The sequence below is a fragment of the Vipera ursinii genome, assembly GCF_947247035.1.
Source record: "Vipera ursinii genome assembly, chromosome: 3".
Classification (NCBI taxonomy): domain Eukaryota; kingdom Metazoa; phylum Chordata; class Lepidosauria; order Squamata; family Viperidae; genus Vipera; species Vipera ursinii.
In genome coordinates, this window is record NC_139516.1 from 171604775 (window position 1) to 171623319 (window position 18545).

Here is an 18545-nt window from a genome sequence, read left to right on the forward strand (position 1 = left end):
AGATAACAAAAATTAATTGAAAATATGTTCTTCTTAAAACAACTTTCATTTGCTAATCTTCATATTATGAAATAGAAAAACTATTAATAAAAATAAATTCAGAAATGTTCTTTTCTTGCAAAATTCCTTATCTGTTTTTATTACAAGGAAATCTAATATTCAGTTTTTAACAAAACAGGGTTTCCACGATACTGGTGAACAGCTGAAAGACCTGGAAATACTATTTTAAAAGTTCAAGTTTAACACAATGCTTCCATTTGAATTATATTTAAGAATGAAGCTAAGGAAATATAATCAATATACATTGATTACGAATATAGGAATATGTAAATGTATCATTGAGAAATGTATGAATTGAAATGAACTTTATTTGGCCAAGTATACATATATTACAGTACATAAAGTGTACTTAAAGCACAAAATACCTTTCTTTCTGTAAACTGATGAGACCAGATAAGTAGAAGTACAATTCTCATACACTCCCAAACTTGCTGATTGAATTCAGGCCAAAAACAAAGTGGTGTTTTGAATTAGATTATTATCATCAAACATTAAGCTGTAACATGACCCAGTTTGTCAGTTAATTGTGTTGCAGTTTATTTTAAATGAATTGAAATTTCCAGACCATTTGCAAAAACAGATCTTTCTCCTCTAATGAAGTGCAATATTCTTGTCTCTCCCAATCCAATGGCTTCCATTATGCCACCCATGGAGCCCACCCTTCCTAGAATTCACTAGGCAGTGGCATTCAAAAATTAAATTTTAGTATCTCTAGAGGGCAATAATTTGCAGAAAACTATCAGTCTAAAGGCTAGCAAACTAATAAAAATAGTTTTGATAGTTCTAGTGCTATGAAGATTATTTTTATGGGATTATTGCCTTTGATTTTAGCTCTTACATGAACTTAAATGACCCTCTCTGAAATATTTTGTGAATCTGATAGGTAAATTGCTTGATCTAGGTTGTGTGAATATATCTGTAGATGTTCCTGTGGTGTGAACTGGCTGATTTTAGGCTATCACTGAATATTTCTTTCTGTATTTTGAAATACTATATGCAGGTTTTGACTATTACTGCTACAGTCTACTTGCCATATTTTTTTCACTGTACTCCTGTCAGGAGGCTGCCAGCATCTGATCCAACTAGTAAGTCTCAGAGGTAAGTAGTGAAGGAACACGTATGTTAAAATGTGTCCTGGCTACTTCAATTTGAGAACTGATTCAATCATGTAGCTTCAAGGCATGTCACATGACCTGGGTGGTATATTCAGAGGGCTAGTCCATAAACATATTTCATAGTGGATCCACAGGAAATGGACTCCCTTCAGATATACAATACTGTACTTCTCATAATTAGAGATTCTGTAACGATTTATGACAATACCAGCACCCTTTGAGAGCAATGCCAAGAATTATGGAATCAGGCACTTTTATGGCCTGGCAGGAATCATAGGGGGAAAAAAAGCAGTTTTCATATGCAGGTTCCTTAAATAACCTTTGTTGCTTGAATTGTTGACATCACAGCACAAGAATCCAAAAGAGCCCTGTCTTCTGGATTAGGAGGTAAGGAGGCTAACTGCCGCATACATAGCAATAGGAAGGTTATATCATATATCCAGCTAAGCCTCCCATTCCCCAAAGGTGATTAAAATATGTAAGAAATAGTATACATACAATAGAGCATACCAAATAATCACCAGTTTTAGAATGATTCACTGGAAAACAACTTTTTTTGAATAGGTGGATGAGTGACTTCACAATGCATAAAAAAACAAAACACTACGTAGGTAAAAAAATGTATTCTACCTTAACCACCAGCCATATGTTTGACTGGCACTGAAAGCAGTTTGTTTATATTGCATCTTTTGGTTCAAGAGATTTAGCTTAGATGAAATCTTGCATGTGAAGGAACTTTGGAAGCACATTAAGAGCTTCAGGTACGTACTGTATACTGTCAGGAAAGGAGAACATGGATAATAATTGCCTTAGCACCTCCATTATATATTCTTATACTGAACTGATTATGATTTCTTTCCATTTTGGTTATAAGCACACATCATCTTAGCTGGCACATAAGCAAGTATAACTGTAAACCAGCCACTTTACAAGATAGATCAAATGAAACAGAATTTTTCAACCAAACCTTCAATGAAGGTAAGAGAAAAAAAATCTCCCCACTTCCCTCTCTTTGATGAAGAACAGTTTTGCTTAAATATTTTTCTACAAGATTCACCTACAGATGTTTTGTAGACTGGTAACTAATTGTAATAAAAGCCTCTCAATTCTAATGTTGTTAACCTTGGTTTTCATCAATATTTGGATTCAAATTATGCCATTTTGGGAATTTGTGGACCTCTGTAAAACATTCTAATCATACTATACTCTTTCAATATTTTCTCTCAGTACAGGGATGGAGAACCCAGCAGTCTTTTCCTTATTTTGTAATCCCAGCGTGTACCACCAAAATTGCTAGTAAAACTGATAATTTCCAGTGTTGTCAATTTTCTCCTTTGGTCTAAAAGGAGGCTAAATCAAATCTTTATTGTAGTTATTAACCAACACAGAAAGTAAAGGGATAATTTTAACTGAAAGAAATTTAAAGATAAAATGTTAATAGTTGACCTGATAAAAGTTAAAGGGATTAAAATAAATGATGGGGTAAGTTAAAACAGAAATTTTAATTAAAAGAAAAAGCTTTACCACTTAATACAAGTGTTTTTGGCTAATAAAAACAACAGGCAACAGTCCTAAATCTAATGCTAAAAGTAGTTTCTTATCTAACAGATCATAATGAAACTCGCTCAGTTGCTCTTATTTACCATGTGTCTCATATTCAGCAACACATAATGTGACTATCTTATAACTGGTGTCAGATAGCTGGAACTGTACATATGGCTGGATGGTAAATTGTGTGACATTATTTAGAAGTGGAATAATTAGGACTCTATGGGGTTCCCTATAAAACTGGGAGTAAAAGAGGGCATGCTCAGTAGAGTCTACCTTTTCTGCAGGGGCATCATGACCATGGTATCTTCTTTTACAGTTTGTACCTACAGCAGGACTGAAGGCAGGACATTTCATTGGGCTGGCATGAAAGCCCTTTTATGTATTGGAACAGCCGATTGCATGAGATATGCAGCTGATGCCATGTATCTAAAATTCTCAGATTTAAAATTTGAATCTTAGAATTTGGATTAGACTTCCCCATAGAGTCTAAAAAAGAATTAAAAGTAAAAGGAGAAAGACTGAAAAAATTGGTCCAACCCCTTGATAAGATCATCTCATCATCAGACATATCCTATGGCTATTAGAGTCAATAATAATAATAACAACAATAGCAGTCCTGGCCAAAAAGTTGCTTGTCACTCTTGGATGGGATATGTGAATTTACTATTTATGTAAGACGTTAACCTAAGTAGCAAAGTCACATAGACTTGAACAATTTGCTTCCAGAAGTTGTGGGTGCTCCAATACTGGAGATTTTTAAGAACAGATTGGATAACCATTTGTCTGAAATGGTATTGGGTTTCCTACTTAAGCAGGGGGTTGGATTAGATGACCTCCAAGGTCCCTTCCAACTCTGTGATTCTGTTATTCAACATAGATAATTGCAATAATAGTAACATAGCAGCAACCGTGTACAATCTGTGTCCGTTTTACTGAGCCTAATGAACTAAAAAGAAAAGAGGAGGAACCATAATGAATATGATGTGTATCTCTGTGTCTCTGTGTTTTACAAATCTAGATTATGAACTCTTCTCTATTCTGTCTCTCTCCTGCCAAATTTAAAGCTGCTGCCCTCCTGGCAGAAAATGGCATCAAAGGAATCATGTACTTATTCAGACGTGGGACTCACGAGGAATTTGGATATCCCTCTCTTTTTATGGCACTTCTTCTCTATTTCTTGTTGTCCTGCTTGACTTCAGGCACTGCTGTTGCAAGTGGCTTGGTTATACCTATGCTGTAAGTATAATATTCGTTTTCTACTGCTTGGGGTTGCTCTCATCTCTGCTAAAAAGCAAACTGGGGAATAGGGCACAAAGATTAAAGAGACACCTAACTTCTGCTCAAGACTTAAATGATGCTATCAACTGTCTTTTAACTTCCCCAAAGTTTTCTCCTATTACAAAAAAGATGTTTCCCCCCCCCATCTTATTCTCAACATTTCAATATTGTAGTTATGGAAGCATCAGGACACTTTTCAGTGACATCTGCAGAGATGGCCAAATAAGTCAATATGAGGAAAATAGTGTCAACACTGTTAAAACACCATCTGTTTGATATGTGCTTTGGGACATCAGATATAGGTCCTAAAGGGGCAGAACTTACAGCCCAATGCTGCTTTCATAATTTTGTAAAAAAAACAACCCAGCAGTATGGACTTTTTTAGGGGAATTATTGTGCAATAAAATACAAAACATTTAAAAATATTAATTAGTTGATTTAAGCATGACTCCTAGTTACTACCTGGATTTATTCATATATTTTTCTCAGCAACAATAAAGAAATGGTTAGCCACTGACTTTATTTTTTTTTTAACTTCACAATTTAACCTGTAGCCTTCCTGGTGTTCTAATCACTTCATCCAAAGTTAGCCAGAAGCCACCCTTCAGTTGCTTTGTTGCTAAATTAATCTTCTATTGAGAATCTTCTATTCCCAGCCACAAGATTTTAACCAAAAATTTCTCATTATAAATAAATCATTTATTAATCAAATAAGCACAATCTGAAGCATTTTCAGTGCAGAATTTTCTCACATTCTTTCTTTTTTCTTCTGCAGATACATAGGAGCTTTATATGGGAGAATTGTTGGCTTGGTATTAGTTTCCATTTTTGGAATTCAGACTGATGAAAGTCATGCATGGATTGATCCTGGATTGTTTGCTGCAATTGGAGCAGCTTCCTTTTTCAGTGGTGTTTCAAGACTAACAATATCCCTTACAGTCATCATGGTATGTTTAAGATAACTTTTAGGAAGAGCTGTTTGATCAAAAGCCTTAGATCAAAAGACTATTTGATGAGGTGTTGCCTGACTGGGAGACTAACAGTGTGGGAATGAGTGGCTGGAATCATTAGATTTTTTTGCCCTGAAGAAGGTTTTTCATAAGAAAGTTTGGAAGATTTTTGCTGTGGGAAGGGGTAATGAGAGACTTACCGGCTTCATCCAGATGTTGCTGTTTGGGTGAAAAATAACTGTTTGATATAAAGAGAAAGTTATGCCCACAGGTCTGTAATAGTTCTTTTTTTTCCCTATCTTATGTTTATATACAATATTGCTTTTCACAAATTGCCTCCATAGGCAGTGCAATAATTGAAAACTACATTAAGTATAGTATAAAATATAAAAACACACACAAAAGAATATAATTTCACTTTAGAATAAGCATAGGTTTTAAGATGAATACCATTGGCACTCAGATTTTTGGCTGATGATGTCTAGAATTGCCTTAAATTCTGACCAAATGCTAGGATTTGAGGGAATATTACATTTCTTAAAGAAACTGATAATTAGTTACCAGATAAATGTTTTTATACTTTTGACTAGGCATTATGGGTAGAGATATTATAGGAAATTTGGGAGAAGGCATAAGACTTAAATGACCTGGGGCATTTTAGACCTGAAGGATGGGAACCAAATCCTTGGTTATCATAATCAACATCTTTATAGATTTAGAGAATGTTCTTAAGAAAATTGCTTCTGGGTTTGAAGAGTCAATAGCTTACCTTATTTCAGTCCCTGATTTTGACACTGGACCTAGATTCAAACAAATAAGTCTCCAAGGTATATTTCTCTGCTTTGAAAAAATCTAAACCTAGAAGACATTGACTTCCCAATAATAAAATGCTTTTTATATAGCAATTATGTCTGCAATGTTTTTTTGAAATAGAATATAAGCATTATTTATCCTGGATTACTTTACCAATGAAATAACCAAAGGATCTATTTGGGCTTTAAGAGAATCGAAACCCTAATCTCAATATCATTTTTCTGGAAATAAAATATCTGAAGAGCTAAACAAAACCTTTATCTGAACATTGTTCAGGAATGCTATGTTCAGTGCAACTGACTTCCTATGAAACGTTCAGAAACAACTTAATATCCATAGTAGCAGAAAATGATAGCAGCAGCATAACAGATAATATTCACTATGGCATCCCAGCATTGCACATATAGCCCCTCTAGATGGCAATTATAACATTTGTGAGTCTTTTTTGTAATATATACTGGGAAGTAGAAGTTCAGTTCACGTCCCTCCAAAGTAAACAGAGGCATCATATATTTTTGACAATGGTAAAAGAATTTGAACAGTACAATACCGTAGTTGAAAAACTAAACTGTAAATGCACACATTTCTTTGTCTGATAGATTCCAAAATAATTTTGGAATGTTTGTTTTGGCTTTTTGCATAATCGCCCGAGACTATGGGAGATGGAGAAATATGAGGTATGGATAAACAGTGCATGGATGGATGTAAAGGAAGAGCTGTGCATGTACTGTATATGAATGTATGTGGGAATATAGCTTTCATTCTGCTTGTGCAACCCTTGGAATAAAAAATGTTGCTTATACATTTCTTAAGGGCTCAGTTGTTGGTAACTCTTACAGACACTGTTTCCTATATGAATACATAACTTTTATGTTATTCCTGTTTTGGGGTAAACAATGTGCAGAGTTCAGAAAATCCAAAAAATTAAAGCATGAGGTAAGAATCAGATATAGCTAAATGTAGTTTACATCAGTTCCATTTGTTATTTTTCCTTTGTTATTTTTTTATCCTTAGAAACTTTCTTTCCATCTTTACATAACAGTTCATATTTTTTTAAAAAAATCTCTTTTTTTGAGAATCTAGCTACAATTTTCTCAGTCCTCTTTTTTCTCTTGATCCATTCACTCTTCCTTCACTTTCTGTTTTCCACATTTTTTTCTTTCTATGCAACCAAACTATCTCAATGTAGCTCTTTTGCACCAGCCACTTATTTTTATATTTAGTCCATATTCATTTAGCACCTATTAATTTTGTCTCTTCTTATGCACACTTAAATCACCCATTTCCACAGCATTCAGTCAATCTGATGTAATAGTTAAGGTGCTGGCCTAGAAACCAGGAGGTCTAATTCTACTCTTGCCTTAGGCACGAAACCCATTTTCGTAGGTAAAAAAGGGAGAGATTTCCCCATTCCAGCTAAACTACACTGCTCAAAAAAATAAAGGGAACACTTAAACAACACAATGTACTGTATTTAATAGTAGGATGTCTTATCTTGTGTTCCCTTTATTTTTTTGAGCAGTATAGATTACAGCTGTAGTCACACGTGTTGCATAGTTGGTTAGAACAAAGAAGTTACCCGCCTGGCACACAGCCAGGAAATCCTGTAGTAAACCATGAAAGCTCCACCCACTTAATTAGAAAGCATGATATTCACTATACAGCTAGACTACAATTCCCATAAGGCATCTCTTGAGGAAATAATGTTTAACCGTGTAAATGCTACATGTTCTTACATACAATGCTACTAAGGGTGCTGTATTAACCCTGTAAATGCTGAATACACTAACACAGTTCTTAATTCCTAAACTAGATATAAAATGGAGCAGCTGAATATATACTGGTCTAGCACAGGGCCAATCATTCTCTTTCAGCCCAACCCACTTCATGGGGTTGTTGTGGGGGAAAATAGGAGGGGGGCATTATGTATGGTCACTGCCTTTATTTACTTATAAAGTAAAAGAGATAAATAATCAAAGAAATAATAGATAAAAATTAACAGATAAACATTTATGTTCCTAATGATATACCCACCTCAACCTCCTAAATGAAAGGAGGGATTGAAATCAGTAAATAGCAACTTTAAAGTATTCTGATAATAGACTTAACTTTAAGGTGTACTGTATATTTATTCATATTTTCTTTTGTTTTCTTCCCTCATTTCTTGTTATGAAATTAATTATAATTTTGTTTCTTTTCTCTATTCATTGAAATGGGCTCCACCTCTGCATTATTTCATTGTTTTGATACCTGCTTCATGCTGATATCCACCATGGATATTTATCCAGTTTTTGTTAAATAAGCTACAACTGGCTCTTTTTACTCAGTATACTGAAGTATAACTAGACAGGCTACTTAAAAGCTATGTGCAGTGGAATAAGTCAGATAATAACTGCAGGGGCTTTAAATGAGAAGAAGTGTTCAAATTAACACATTTTGTTAAAAGGCAAACGCTTTCATGAATTATAGTTTACTTCATCAGAAGATGGGTGTAATAAGTGATGTAAGATTTAATTAAGAATGAAGCAAGACTGGGGAGGGGAGAGGGTAATAATACAGGTTACATGTAAGACAAATTATAAGTCCCTCTCATTTTGCAAGTATATTTTCTTAAAAATCCATTGAGTTTGTTTAAGCCTTCTGAGATGGCCTTAAATTTTTTAATATTACCCATCTCACATGTAAGAGTGCAGAGAAAAGCACTTTTTCCCCAAAAGAGTCAGTTGTTAATCTTTTACCAGGACACAACTACCTGTATCTACATAACCGCTTTTTCCCTCCATCCCCATCTTGTATTTCCCTATGAAATATGTATTTAACCAACCATGAATCTTATGCCTTTTGAATAACATTTGTCAGTCTGAACACAAACTACCAGATTCCTGATTCTGACCTATCGCAGACTAAAATGGGTTTCATACACTTTCCATTAATCCTATTTTATAGAAATTGGTTTTGAAGGGAGATTTAGCTTTTGGTTAAGCCATGCGTTTACTTATATCTTGTTTATTCCCTTTTTCTAATCCTTTACAATGGTAATTTAAATATAATGCAGGAAGTGTAGATTATTCCCTGCCCATGTCCTTGAAATCATCTCCTGACCCACTTTTCTCCCTTTGTGTGAAAACAAACATATGAAGGGAAAAAAACTGTGATCATTCTGGGCTTTCCCCGAAGCCTTCCAGAGTAATTTATAGCATAACTCAGGTCTTGCTATGGAAATAAATCACTATTGCAGACAGGCTTTATATTGCCATAGCAGTAACTTGATGAGGCTAGTCTGGAGGACTTCCTTGGCAAGAATACAGCTTATCTTCATTATTTGTTCAGATGCAGATTGTATTAAAGATGGCAAATCAAAACATCTAGTGCCTGCCATTTTATAATACCTACCACTTCTAAGTTTTACCATACTTTAGGTTCTGTGTCCCAAAATTCAACAGAAAGATATTTCCTTTCAATTTAATTTGATGGGATGTTTAAATCTCTGATATAACGCTAAGTAGTCCAGAAATGTGCTTGCATGACATACAAAGCCAAAAGATTTACAAAATCCATCACCCTCCTTTTGTCATGCCTAATTCTTTAATCACAGTTTTATGCTTACTCATTGTGAGGACTGTTGGTAGTAGACTTTTAAAATAAGTAACTATTTCTATAGAGAGAATTTAAGGGAATCCTTCATGTCTATTCAGAAACCAGTCCCATTGGCTTTATGATGTCTTTTAAAAAGTATAATATTTCATTCTCAATCTGTCTGAGTACAACAGCAGAGCTATTGCAAGAGAAAGTGAAGATTGTTTGCCAACTGACACTTGATTTTCTCTTGTGCAAAGAAGGCCAATTTTCCAGCTGTTATTTTTGGCTACAAATGTATTTGGCTCTTGAGATTTACAATGTTTTTCTTCAGCTTATTTGCTCCTTATTCTATTTTATCATCTAAATCCAGTTACTGCCATCTGTAGTAGTAGATTGTCACTTACTTTCCTGTGGGATGTAGTCCTGCAGCTGTAAGGATTGCTGTTTGAATTACTACTAAAAATGTAGCAGCATTTTACTGTTTCCCTTGAGTTTTGTCAAAAGTGCAGTGTGAATGGTTTATAAAACTTCTTATATACTTCTGAGGAGAAACTGAAGAGAACTAGCAAACTATGAACCTATGCAGAAGTAGCAAAACAAAAAGAGGACCTAGACAGGAAACACAGGAAGATAGATGTGTTGGGAAGCATTTAAAAAGAATCAAACTCAATAATGTAGAGACAAACAATGAGAAGCACAAACTTGTGGGAACAAGGAAATGAGCCTAGCAGACCTCATCCTTTTCGACAGCATGGACTAATATCCACCATCACATCTGTATCTAGTGGCAGTCTTCTCTTGATCCTATCAGTCCACATTATCTATCATCATATCTTCTATTTCCATCAACCTTACCAATATATTTCCTGATCTTAGCCTTAAGAGAACAGTTGTTTGGTGCAAGACAGAAAAACTGGAATAGGACAACTTGCCACAGCCAACTTGCTGTGGCCACCTCTTCACGGCCACCTCTCCACAGCCACCTCTCCACGGCCAACTCACCATAGCCAACTTGCCATGAGACAACTCACCACAGGACAATTTATCAATTCAATTTAATAATTAAATTATTATTATCTATTATTCAATTATTATTTCAATTTATTTAAATAAATAAATTGTTTTAATTTTTGTCATTCAGATTTCATTTTGTCCCTCCTTTTGTATTCGTTCTTTAAAGATTCTATTCCACCATTTCTTTGATATCAACATAACTCTTGTCCTGCAGTGAGTTGTACCACAGCAAGTTGGCTGTGGCAAGTTGTCCTATGGCAAGTTAACTGCAGCAAATTGGCTGTGGTGAGGTTGGCTGTAGCAAATTATCATAGACCCAGAAAGACTGGCTACTTTTGCAGCCCATGTTACCGTTTCCAATTTATAACATAGTTCATAGCATTTAAGTGCTTTTTCTTGATCTGTCTCAATTATTTAATCTTTATACTCATATATTATCAATGGAACATCTTTGCTTTATATTTTCTGATATTTCTAATTATAGAAATATCCTTATTCTTCATAATCTTATCTGTGTTTGCTTTCCTCCGTAGAATTAATCTTCCCTTTTCTTCTCCAGTATACTTTCTATCTTTATCTATTCTTGAACCCAAGAAAACAAAACGATCTTTATTTTTTCACCATCCACATGTTGGATTATCTTAATCTTTTTTTTGTAATATATTTTATTGATTTTGTAAAAAACATAAATCACTTGACAATTGGTGAACAGTGTATTGTCTGGGTTACATTTGTAAAACAATCATTAACAATTAATTTCTATAATCCATATTCTACATAATAATTTTAGTGGATTTCCTCTTCCCCCAAAATATCCTCTTTTGCAAACATTGAGTTAATACAATTCGTATTGTTTTGATAAATAACAATTAAATATATATTTTCCCCCAATTTTCCTAAAATAATAATCATATCAGTATAATATTTCTTTTCTATTCAATCATTCTGGTTGCCTTATCATAGATCCTGTTACAATCCTTATTTTAGTTTATTTCTCCCACCAAATTCTAGACATTCTTACTGGTGAAGATTTTCTCAAAAATTAATTACATTTACATTTACAAATTTAATTTTATTTTTTCCGTATAAGCCATCTCATACTTTTACATTTCTTATGAAATAGATAAAACAATGGAAAAAAAAGAAAGGAGAGCAAGAGTAAAGAAACATAAGAAATAACATACTACTTAAAATATATATCCTTCCTAGGCTAATATATATTTATTTCCTCAATTTCTTATTCTTTTTAACCATAATTAAGAATACATTTAATCTTTAATCTTTAAACATCATATTCAATACATCTAGTCATCTAGTCCTTTAACTCTTATTCAAAATATTTTTTATCCATTATAATTTTCTTAAATTCAGTCACATTTAAGTATCTAAAACATTTCCTTTATTTAAGTAATTTCAACTTTTTTACATTACTCATATCAAGAAAAAGAACACAAAAGAGAAAAAACATACTATATTATTTAGAGAATTAATCCCTCTTAGAATAGCATATATATTCCAAAATTTTTCTATTTCTTTAACCATATTCAAATAAATGTTTCTTTTAAAAGTATTCTCTCTGATAAGTCCCATCATCTATTTTCTTGGTTTCTGCCTTAGTATTTTTCCTTTGCCCAGTATCTTTCTTAATCGATGTATTTTGCTGAGTCAAAAGGTTTTTCTGTATGTTTGTAAATATTGGTGTAGATATAAAAAGTAAATCAGTATGTTTGTTAGGGGCATTTGCACACTCATTTTTATTGGGAATCTTTTCCCTTCTTTTTGTCTCTTCTTCTCTTATTCCTTTTTGTCTCTCCAGTTCCAGTGTTTTCCCTGGTATCTCTGTAGTACATTTTATCCAGTCTTTTTTCTTGTCCTCAATTTTATTTTGTAGTATTGAAATATAAATTGTCTTTTCCAAATTTAGTATTTCTTATTTTTTTCCCACTTGGATTAAATCATACTCCTTTATTTTGTAGAATTCCATCTTTAAGTCTCTATCCTCGAATTTATGTTCAGTCACCTGTTTTGTCTGTTCCTTCTCTGTTGTGTTTTCCTGAGGGGTTTTTTTTGGTATAAAATTGAATTGGAGATGAGTTGATTTATATTTTCAAAGTTATTCTGAATTTCTTTGTGATCTTTGTTATTTGAATTAGTTGCAACATTCCATAAATCTCCTCTTGAAAAATATTCATTTTTTCTTGATAAGTATTTCCTATAAATCTCTGATTTTCTATGATTACCAAAAGTCCAAATTTCCCATCCCCCTGTGGAAATAGCTTTGGAGTCAGACTTGAATAAATACTTATAGTCCAGACAGTTAAAAAAGTTCTTTTTTTTGTTCCCTCAGGTTTGTAAGTCTTACTTTATCTACACAGCTGTTCTCTATTGTTAAAGTTTTGAAGGTCACAAGTAGAGATTAGTTTTTCCCCCAGATTTTACCATGACTGTCATAATCCTCATCCACCCGTAGGTGCCAGCACTGGTTCATTTTTCAGATTTTATTCCTCCATGAAAGGTTCAATTCGCTGCTTCCGTTAGCAAAAGGGTGGGGCAAAAAAAACCCTCCTTCACTCTCGGAGGTTTTCTTTGCTTCTTGGGAATTTTTCCCCTTCAGGAAAGTTAATAGGATAGAGAAAATCAATGTTCTTACCCAGTTTCAAGCACACTGTTTACAATCAGCTTAAAATAGTGCTTTTGACTTCGGTTACTCACAGCTTGGGCTAGACCACGGGTCGGCAACCTGCGGCTCCGGAGCCGCATGCAGCTCTTTAAGCTGTCTCATGCGGCTCCCAGTCCTCCTCTGCCATTCTGCAAAAAAGTCCCATTGAGAGAATGGGGCGGTGGAGGTTTGGAGAGCTGATGCCTTTCAGGGCCAAAAGAAATGGAAACGAAGGCAGCAACTCTCCAAAAGGGGCAACGGCGGTTTGGAGAGCTGTGTGCGCAGCTCTCCAAACCTCCTCCGCCCCATTTGCAGGGCTGCTGGCTTCCTCAAACATGGACGAAGCCAGCAGATCTCCAAACGGGTGGAGGAGGTTTGGAGAGCTGCTGCCTTTGTCCGCTTTTTTAAGAAACAGCGTCCCGTTTGGAGAGTTGCTGCCTTTGTGTTTGAAAGAAACGCAGAAGAAGGCAGCTCTCCAAACCTCCGCGGCCCTGTTTGGAGAGCTGCCTTCGCGTTTTGGAAACCTGCGCAGCTCTCCATTCCTCCGGTGCCCCGTTTGGAGAGCTGCTCCCTTCCGCATTTCTTTCAAATGCGGACGAAAGAAGCACCTCTCCAAACGGGGTGGTGGAGGTTTGGACAACTGCATAGCTCTCCAAACCTCCGGCACCCCATTTTGAGAGGTGCTGCCTTCGTCCACATTTGAAAGAAATGCGGAAGAAGGCAGCAGCTCTCCAAATAGGGTGCCGGAGGTTTAGAGAGCTGCGCAGATCTCCAAAGCACGAAGGCAACAGCTCTCCAAATGGGGCCGCAGAGGTTTGGAGACCTGTGCAGCTCTCCAAACCTCTGGCGCCCCGTTTGGAGAGCTGCTGCCTTCTTCCGTGTTTCTTTCAAATGCAGACGAAGGCAGCAGCTCTCCAAACGGGGCGGTGGAGGCTTGGAGACTTGTGCAGCGCTCCAAACTTCCGGCGCCCTGTTTGGAGAGCTGCTGCCTTTTTCCGCGTTTCTTTCTAATGGAGTGTGAGGGTGTGGTGGTGGTGTTTCTGAGCAGCATATGGAGTCTCGGGTGCTGCCAGATCCTCTCCTTCTTTTCCCCCTTCTCTCTCTCTCTCTCTCTGTGTGTCTGTGTGTGTTGGACCCATGGGGAACAGCTGGTAGGGAGGCGGCAGTCCGGCATTTCCCCCCCTCTCGTTTGTGAATGTGTGTGTGTCAGACCTGCGGGGAACGGCTGGTAGGGAGGCGGCAGTCTGGCATTTCCCTCCCTCTCATTTGTATGTGTGTGTGTGTGTTGGACCCGCGGGGAACGGCTGGTAGGGAGGCAGCAGTCCGGCATTTTTCTCCCTCTCATTTGTTTGTGTGTCTCGGACCTGCGGGGAACGGCTGGTAGAGGTGGTGGCAGTCTGGTGTTTGCATCTCTCTGTGGGCCCGACACACACACAGGAGGGGGGGAACGCCGGATGGCCACCTCTACCAGCTGTTCCCCACAGGTCTGACACACACACACAGGAAGCAGGTAAACAACGCTGGACCACTGCCTCCCTAACAAACCTCTCCTGCATGCGGAGAAATGCCCATTCCCTCTGCTGAGCCATCCCAGTTGCTTGCATTGCAGAAGGCAATCATTTGGAACGAAGACATGAGATTCGGTGTTTCTCAGCCCGTGCTGATCTCGCCCTCCTTACAGTCTCCCTCTCTTTGTTTCAGCTTGCTTTCTGTATTTGGGATGAAGACTCGAGAGAGGGAGACTGTAAGGAGGGTGAGATCAGTGCAGGCTGAGAAACGCCGAATCTCGAGTCTTTGTCCCAAATGCAGAAAGTGCTGATCTCGTGCTCCTTACAATCTCCCTCTCTCGAGTCTCCAGTCTTTGTCCCAAATGCAGAAAGCAAGCTGAAACAAAGAGAGGGAGACTGTAAGGAGGGCGAGATCAGCACGGGCTGAGAAACGCCGAATCTCGAGTCTTCATCGCAAATACTTGCCTTCTGCAATGCAAACAACTGGGATGGCTCAGCAGAGGGAATGGGCATTTCTCCCCACACGCTGATCAGCGAGCGCAGAGAAATGCAGATTCCCTGTGCGCCCTTGCAAGATATGGAGGTGCTCCAGGGAAGTAACTGGGATGGCTCAGCAGAGGGAATGGGCATCTCTCCGCACGCACTGATCAGCGGGCACGGAGAAACGCCGAATCTCGAGTCTTCATCCCAAATGTAGAAAGCAAACTGAAACAAAGAGAGGAAGATTGTAAGGAGCGCAAGATCAGTGCGGGCTGAGAAATGCCGATCTCGTGTTCAGATTGTTGGGGGCAATCTCGCTCCAGCGTCTCGGCGAGCACACTGGGCTGCCCCGCTCCTTGGGGCTCGCTGCTGCCATGGGGACCGGCTCGGGGATTTGTTTCTGCAGGTTAAATCGGAACCAAGCAGCAAGTGAAAAAGTTAGCAGCAGTAGCGGGAGTGGTTTTAATTGCCAAGCGTCCCCATGGAAGTCAATGGAGGCGCCGCGGCTGGCCTTTTAAGTTGGTGAGTGAATGAGAGCGAGAGAGAAACATTTTTTGAGCAGTGTGAGTGAATGAGAGCATGAAAGAGGCTTTTTGGAGCAAAAGTGAGGGAATGAGAGAGCGAGAGAGCGAGAGAGCGAGAGAGAAGCTTTTGCAAACAAAACATGAGTGAATGAGACCGAGAAACTTTTCCAAGCAAAGGTGAGTGATTGAGCCGACCCCTGGGCTAGCCTTTCTCCTGTTGGTTTCTGGAAGGCTTCTCCTGGATCAATCAGGTTGACCGCCATCTCTCCGAGGTCCCTGGGACTTCCTTCATTGCCACCTCTCTGGGTGGCTTCTGGCCCATTTAGGATCCCCTAACAGGAAGAAACTCAGCTGGAGGGCATGGAGTCCTGAACCCCTCAACTGCTATGCTGGGCTCACGACTGGAAGTCTGGATGATCTTAATCTTCTTACCATTAACCCAGATGTATTTCCATATTTATTTTATAACAAATTTTTAAAATCATCTTTATTTTTAGGTAACTAAATGGTATCATTTGCATATCTGAAATACTGTAGTTCATGCTTTGCCTGCTTGTTTTCATTTCAGCTGTCACTAATTCCATTCTTATAATACATAAATTTGACAATTATGGGGACCATATGAATTCTTGTCTTATTTCTTTCCCTATTCTAAACCAACTCAAACTTTCTAATTTCACCAAGCATAGTTCTTATTGTAATTTTTGTTGATGTTGAAGGTTCCTCAGAAGAACAAGCAGATGTTCAAGCACTTCTATTAGTTTTAATATATGTCACATTCTAACATGATCTAAACAAACTAAATCTTTGGCAAAGTCAATAAAACACACACAAGTCTATTCTTCACAATCTCATGGTCTCTCCACAATTTTGTTTTAATGTTAGCTATCTGATTTCATGTCTATTGGCTCATTTGCTTTTTTCTTTTACCACGTATGGCTCTTTCTTTTTCGATCTTAAGCAAAACTTTGCTTGCACAAAGAATTAGTGTGATACTTTGGAAAATTACACTTATTCTCTTGCACCTTGCTTTTTCAGCATAGTATATAATTGATTTTATCCAATGATTCCAAATGTCTCCATTTTCCAACTTTTGCATTCCAATCCCAGGTCAGTAACACTCTGTTCTTTTTTAATTGAGCACCTCTTACAATTTGCCACATTCTTGTTCTGTATTGACATGGAGCTGTTAGCACTTTAAAGCTGACTGTGAAGGAATAGATTTTTGAACTCCTTTTTCTCTCAGATGTTTCTCTTATTTTATAATACTTTTAATTATGGTATTTCCATCTTCCTTTAATCTAATTTGCCTCTATTGGGTCTCTTTCAGGATTACTCCAAGTAATTCTACTGTGGCTATATGAATATTTCTCTGATCTTAAAAACGGTTCTTATTTTTCTTTTCTTGTTATTATCTTTTATTTGTTGATATTCTTGATTGTGGTATTGTTTATTGACCTTTATTTATTTGGCTTAGCTGTGCTTTGTTTATTACTTCAATTAGCTTAATTTTGGAATTCTATATTGCCTAATTTTTTTTGTCTTCTGTTTTTCTTTGGTTATCACAATAACTTGTTCTGAAAGCCATTTGGATTCACTTTAAAATTTTGATAATATTATTCTTGCTTTAGCTTTCATAACAGTATACTTAACTCTTCCCATAGCATCTCATGTTCTTTTACGCACTAGGTAAATATACTTAATCTCTTCCTTATATTTATCCTATATCGTGACTTATATTATTCCACTCATCCTGCTCTTTTCATTAATTCTCCTAGCTTAACTTGCATATTTAACATCATTTATTGTTTGTTCTGTAGTTTGTACTTTTGTCTGATAGGATTGCATTTACTCATCTTCTGTTGTCAATTATGTATTTGATTTGATTCCAGGGTTTGCATCTGCTGGTATCTCTTTGTAGAAGCTGAGTTTATTTTGCCTGAAGCAGGCTTTGGCAATAAATAAATAATCTTGTCAGAAATCCCCATAAGCCTTTCTCCTTCCTTATTTCATTACTCAGTCCAAATGTTCCAGTGTTTCCAGAATCTCAATTTTCCAACTTTTGCTATCCAATCACTGATTAATAGTACTCTGTTTTTTCTTGATTGAGCACATCTTATAATTTGTCACAAAATTCCTCAATGTCTTTCTCTAGTGCTTATATGTATGCTTGTATAAAACTGATGTTCATTGGTTATTCATTAATTCTAAATGATATGATCCTCTTCTATGTTGGCTTATAGCCAGTGCATAATTAGTGATGCTATTTTAAAACATAATTGCCAATCGATTTCTCCATTCCTCTATTTCTATTATCAGATAATCATATACTGGGTCTGTTCTCATTCATTTAAATTCGTTTATTTCTCAAACAACCAGTTTAATAAGAATCATTTCAATTCTGAGAATTTCATGTTTTATTTGATTCATATTTTTCACATTCCATTTTATATATCTAGGCGAAACTCCTCTTTCTTCTTCTTTCAGTACTGTTGAAACCAGATTTCCTTGCTACTTTTATTTTCCTATGCCAGGCTCTCCACATCTGCTTATGGAAGCTTCACTTTTTTCCCCACAGGAGTGCCTTCCAATTTTGGTGTCTTTTTATTTGGCATCCAGACTGATTTAAACATTTCAGCTATGTTTATGTGGCCTTTTGGGCAACAACACAGAAGTTGATTGTCATGATTTTCTTCTGGATATAATTTTGAAGTTACTACTTCTGGGTGGATTAGATTTTCCTATCCCTGCAGAACTTCACCTGCCCTCATGCTCTGGATTGCTTAGTTTTTCCCCACCTTTGATATAAACAAGTGTGATCTATCAGGAGCTCTGAATGGCATTGCTCTAGGGCAGTGTTCTCAATTTTTGCCCCTTGAAGAGGGGTGAATTCCCTAGCCAGCACAGCTGGCAAGGGAATTCTGAGCATTGAAATCCACCCCTCTTGAAGTGGCCAAGGTTGAGAAACACTGCTCTAGGGTTTTGGAGGATTCTGAGTTCCTAAAGTAATAATT

At 36.8% G+C, this 18545-nt stretch overlaps 1 protein-coding gene across 1 annotated transcript in view; it reads left to right on the top strand.

Moving 5' to 3' along the window:
- Positions 1-18545, top strand: part of LOC310638357 (chloride channel protein C-like) — a 78282-nt gene that overhangs the window by 29354 nt on the left and 30383 nt on the right. The window contains exons 8-11 of the mRNA XM_083359372.1: positions 1061-1158; positions 2065-2153; positions 3791-3962; positions 4780-4951. Coding sequence (XP_083215498.1) covers positions 1061-1158; positions 2065-2153; positions 3791-3962; positions 4780-4951 — 531 coding nt within the window. The remainder of the gene's footprint in view (positions 1-1060; positions 1159-2064; positions 2154-3790; positions 3963-4779; positions 4952-18545) is intronic.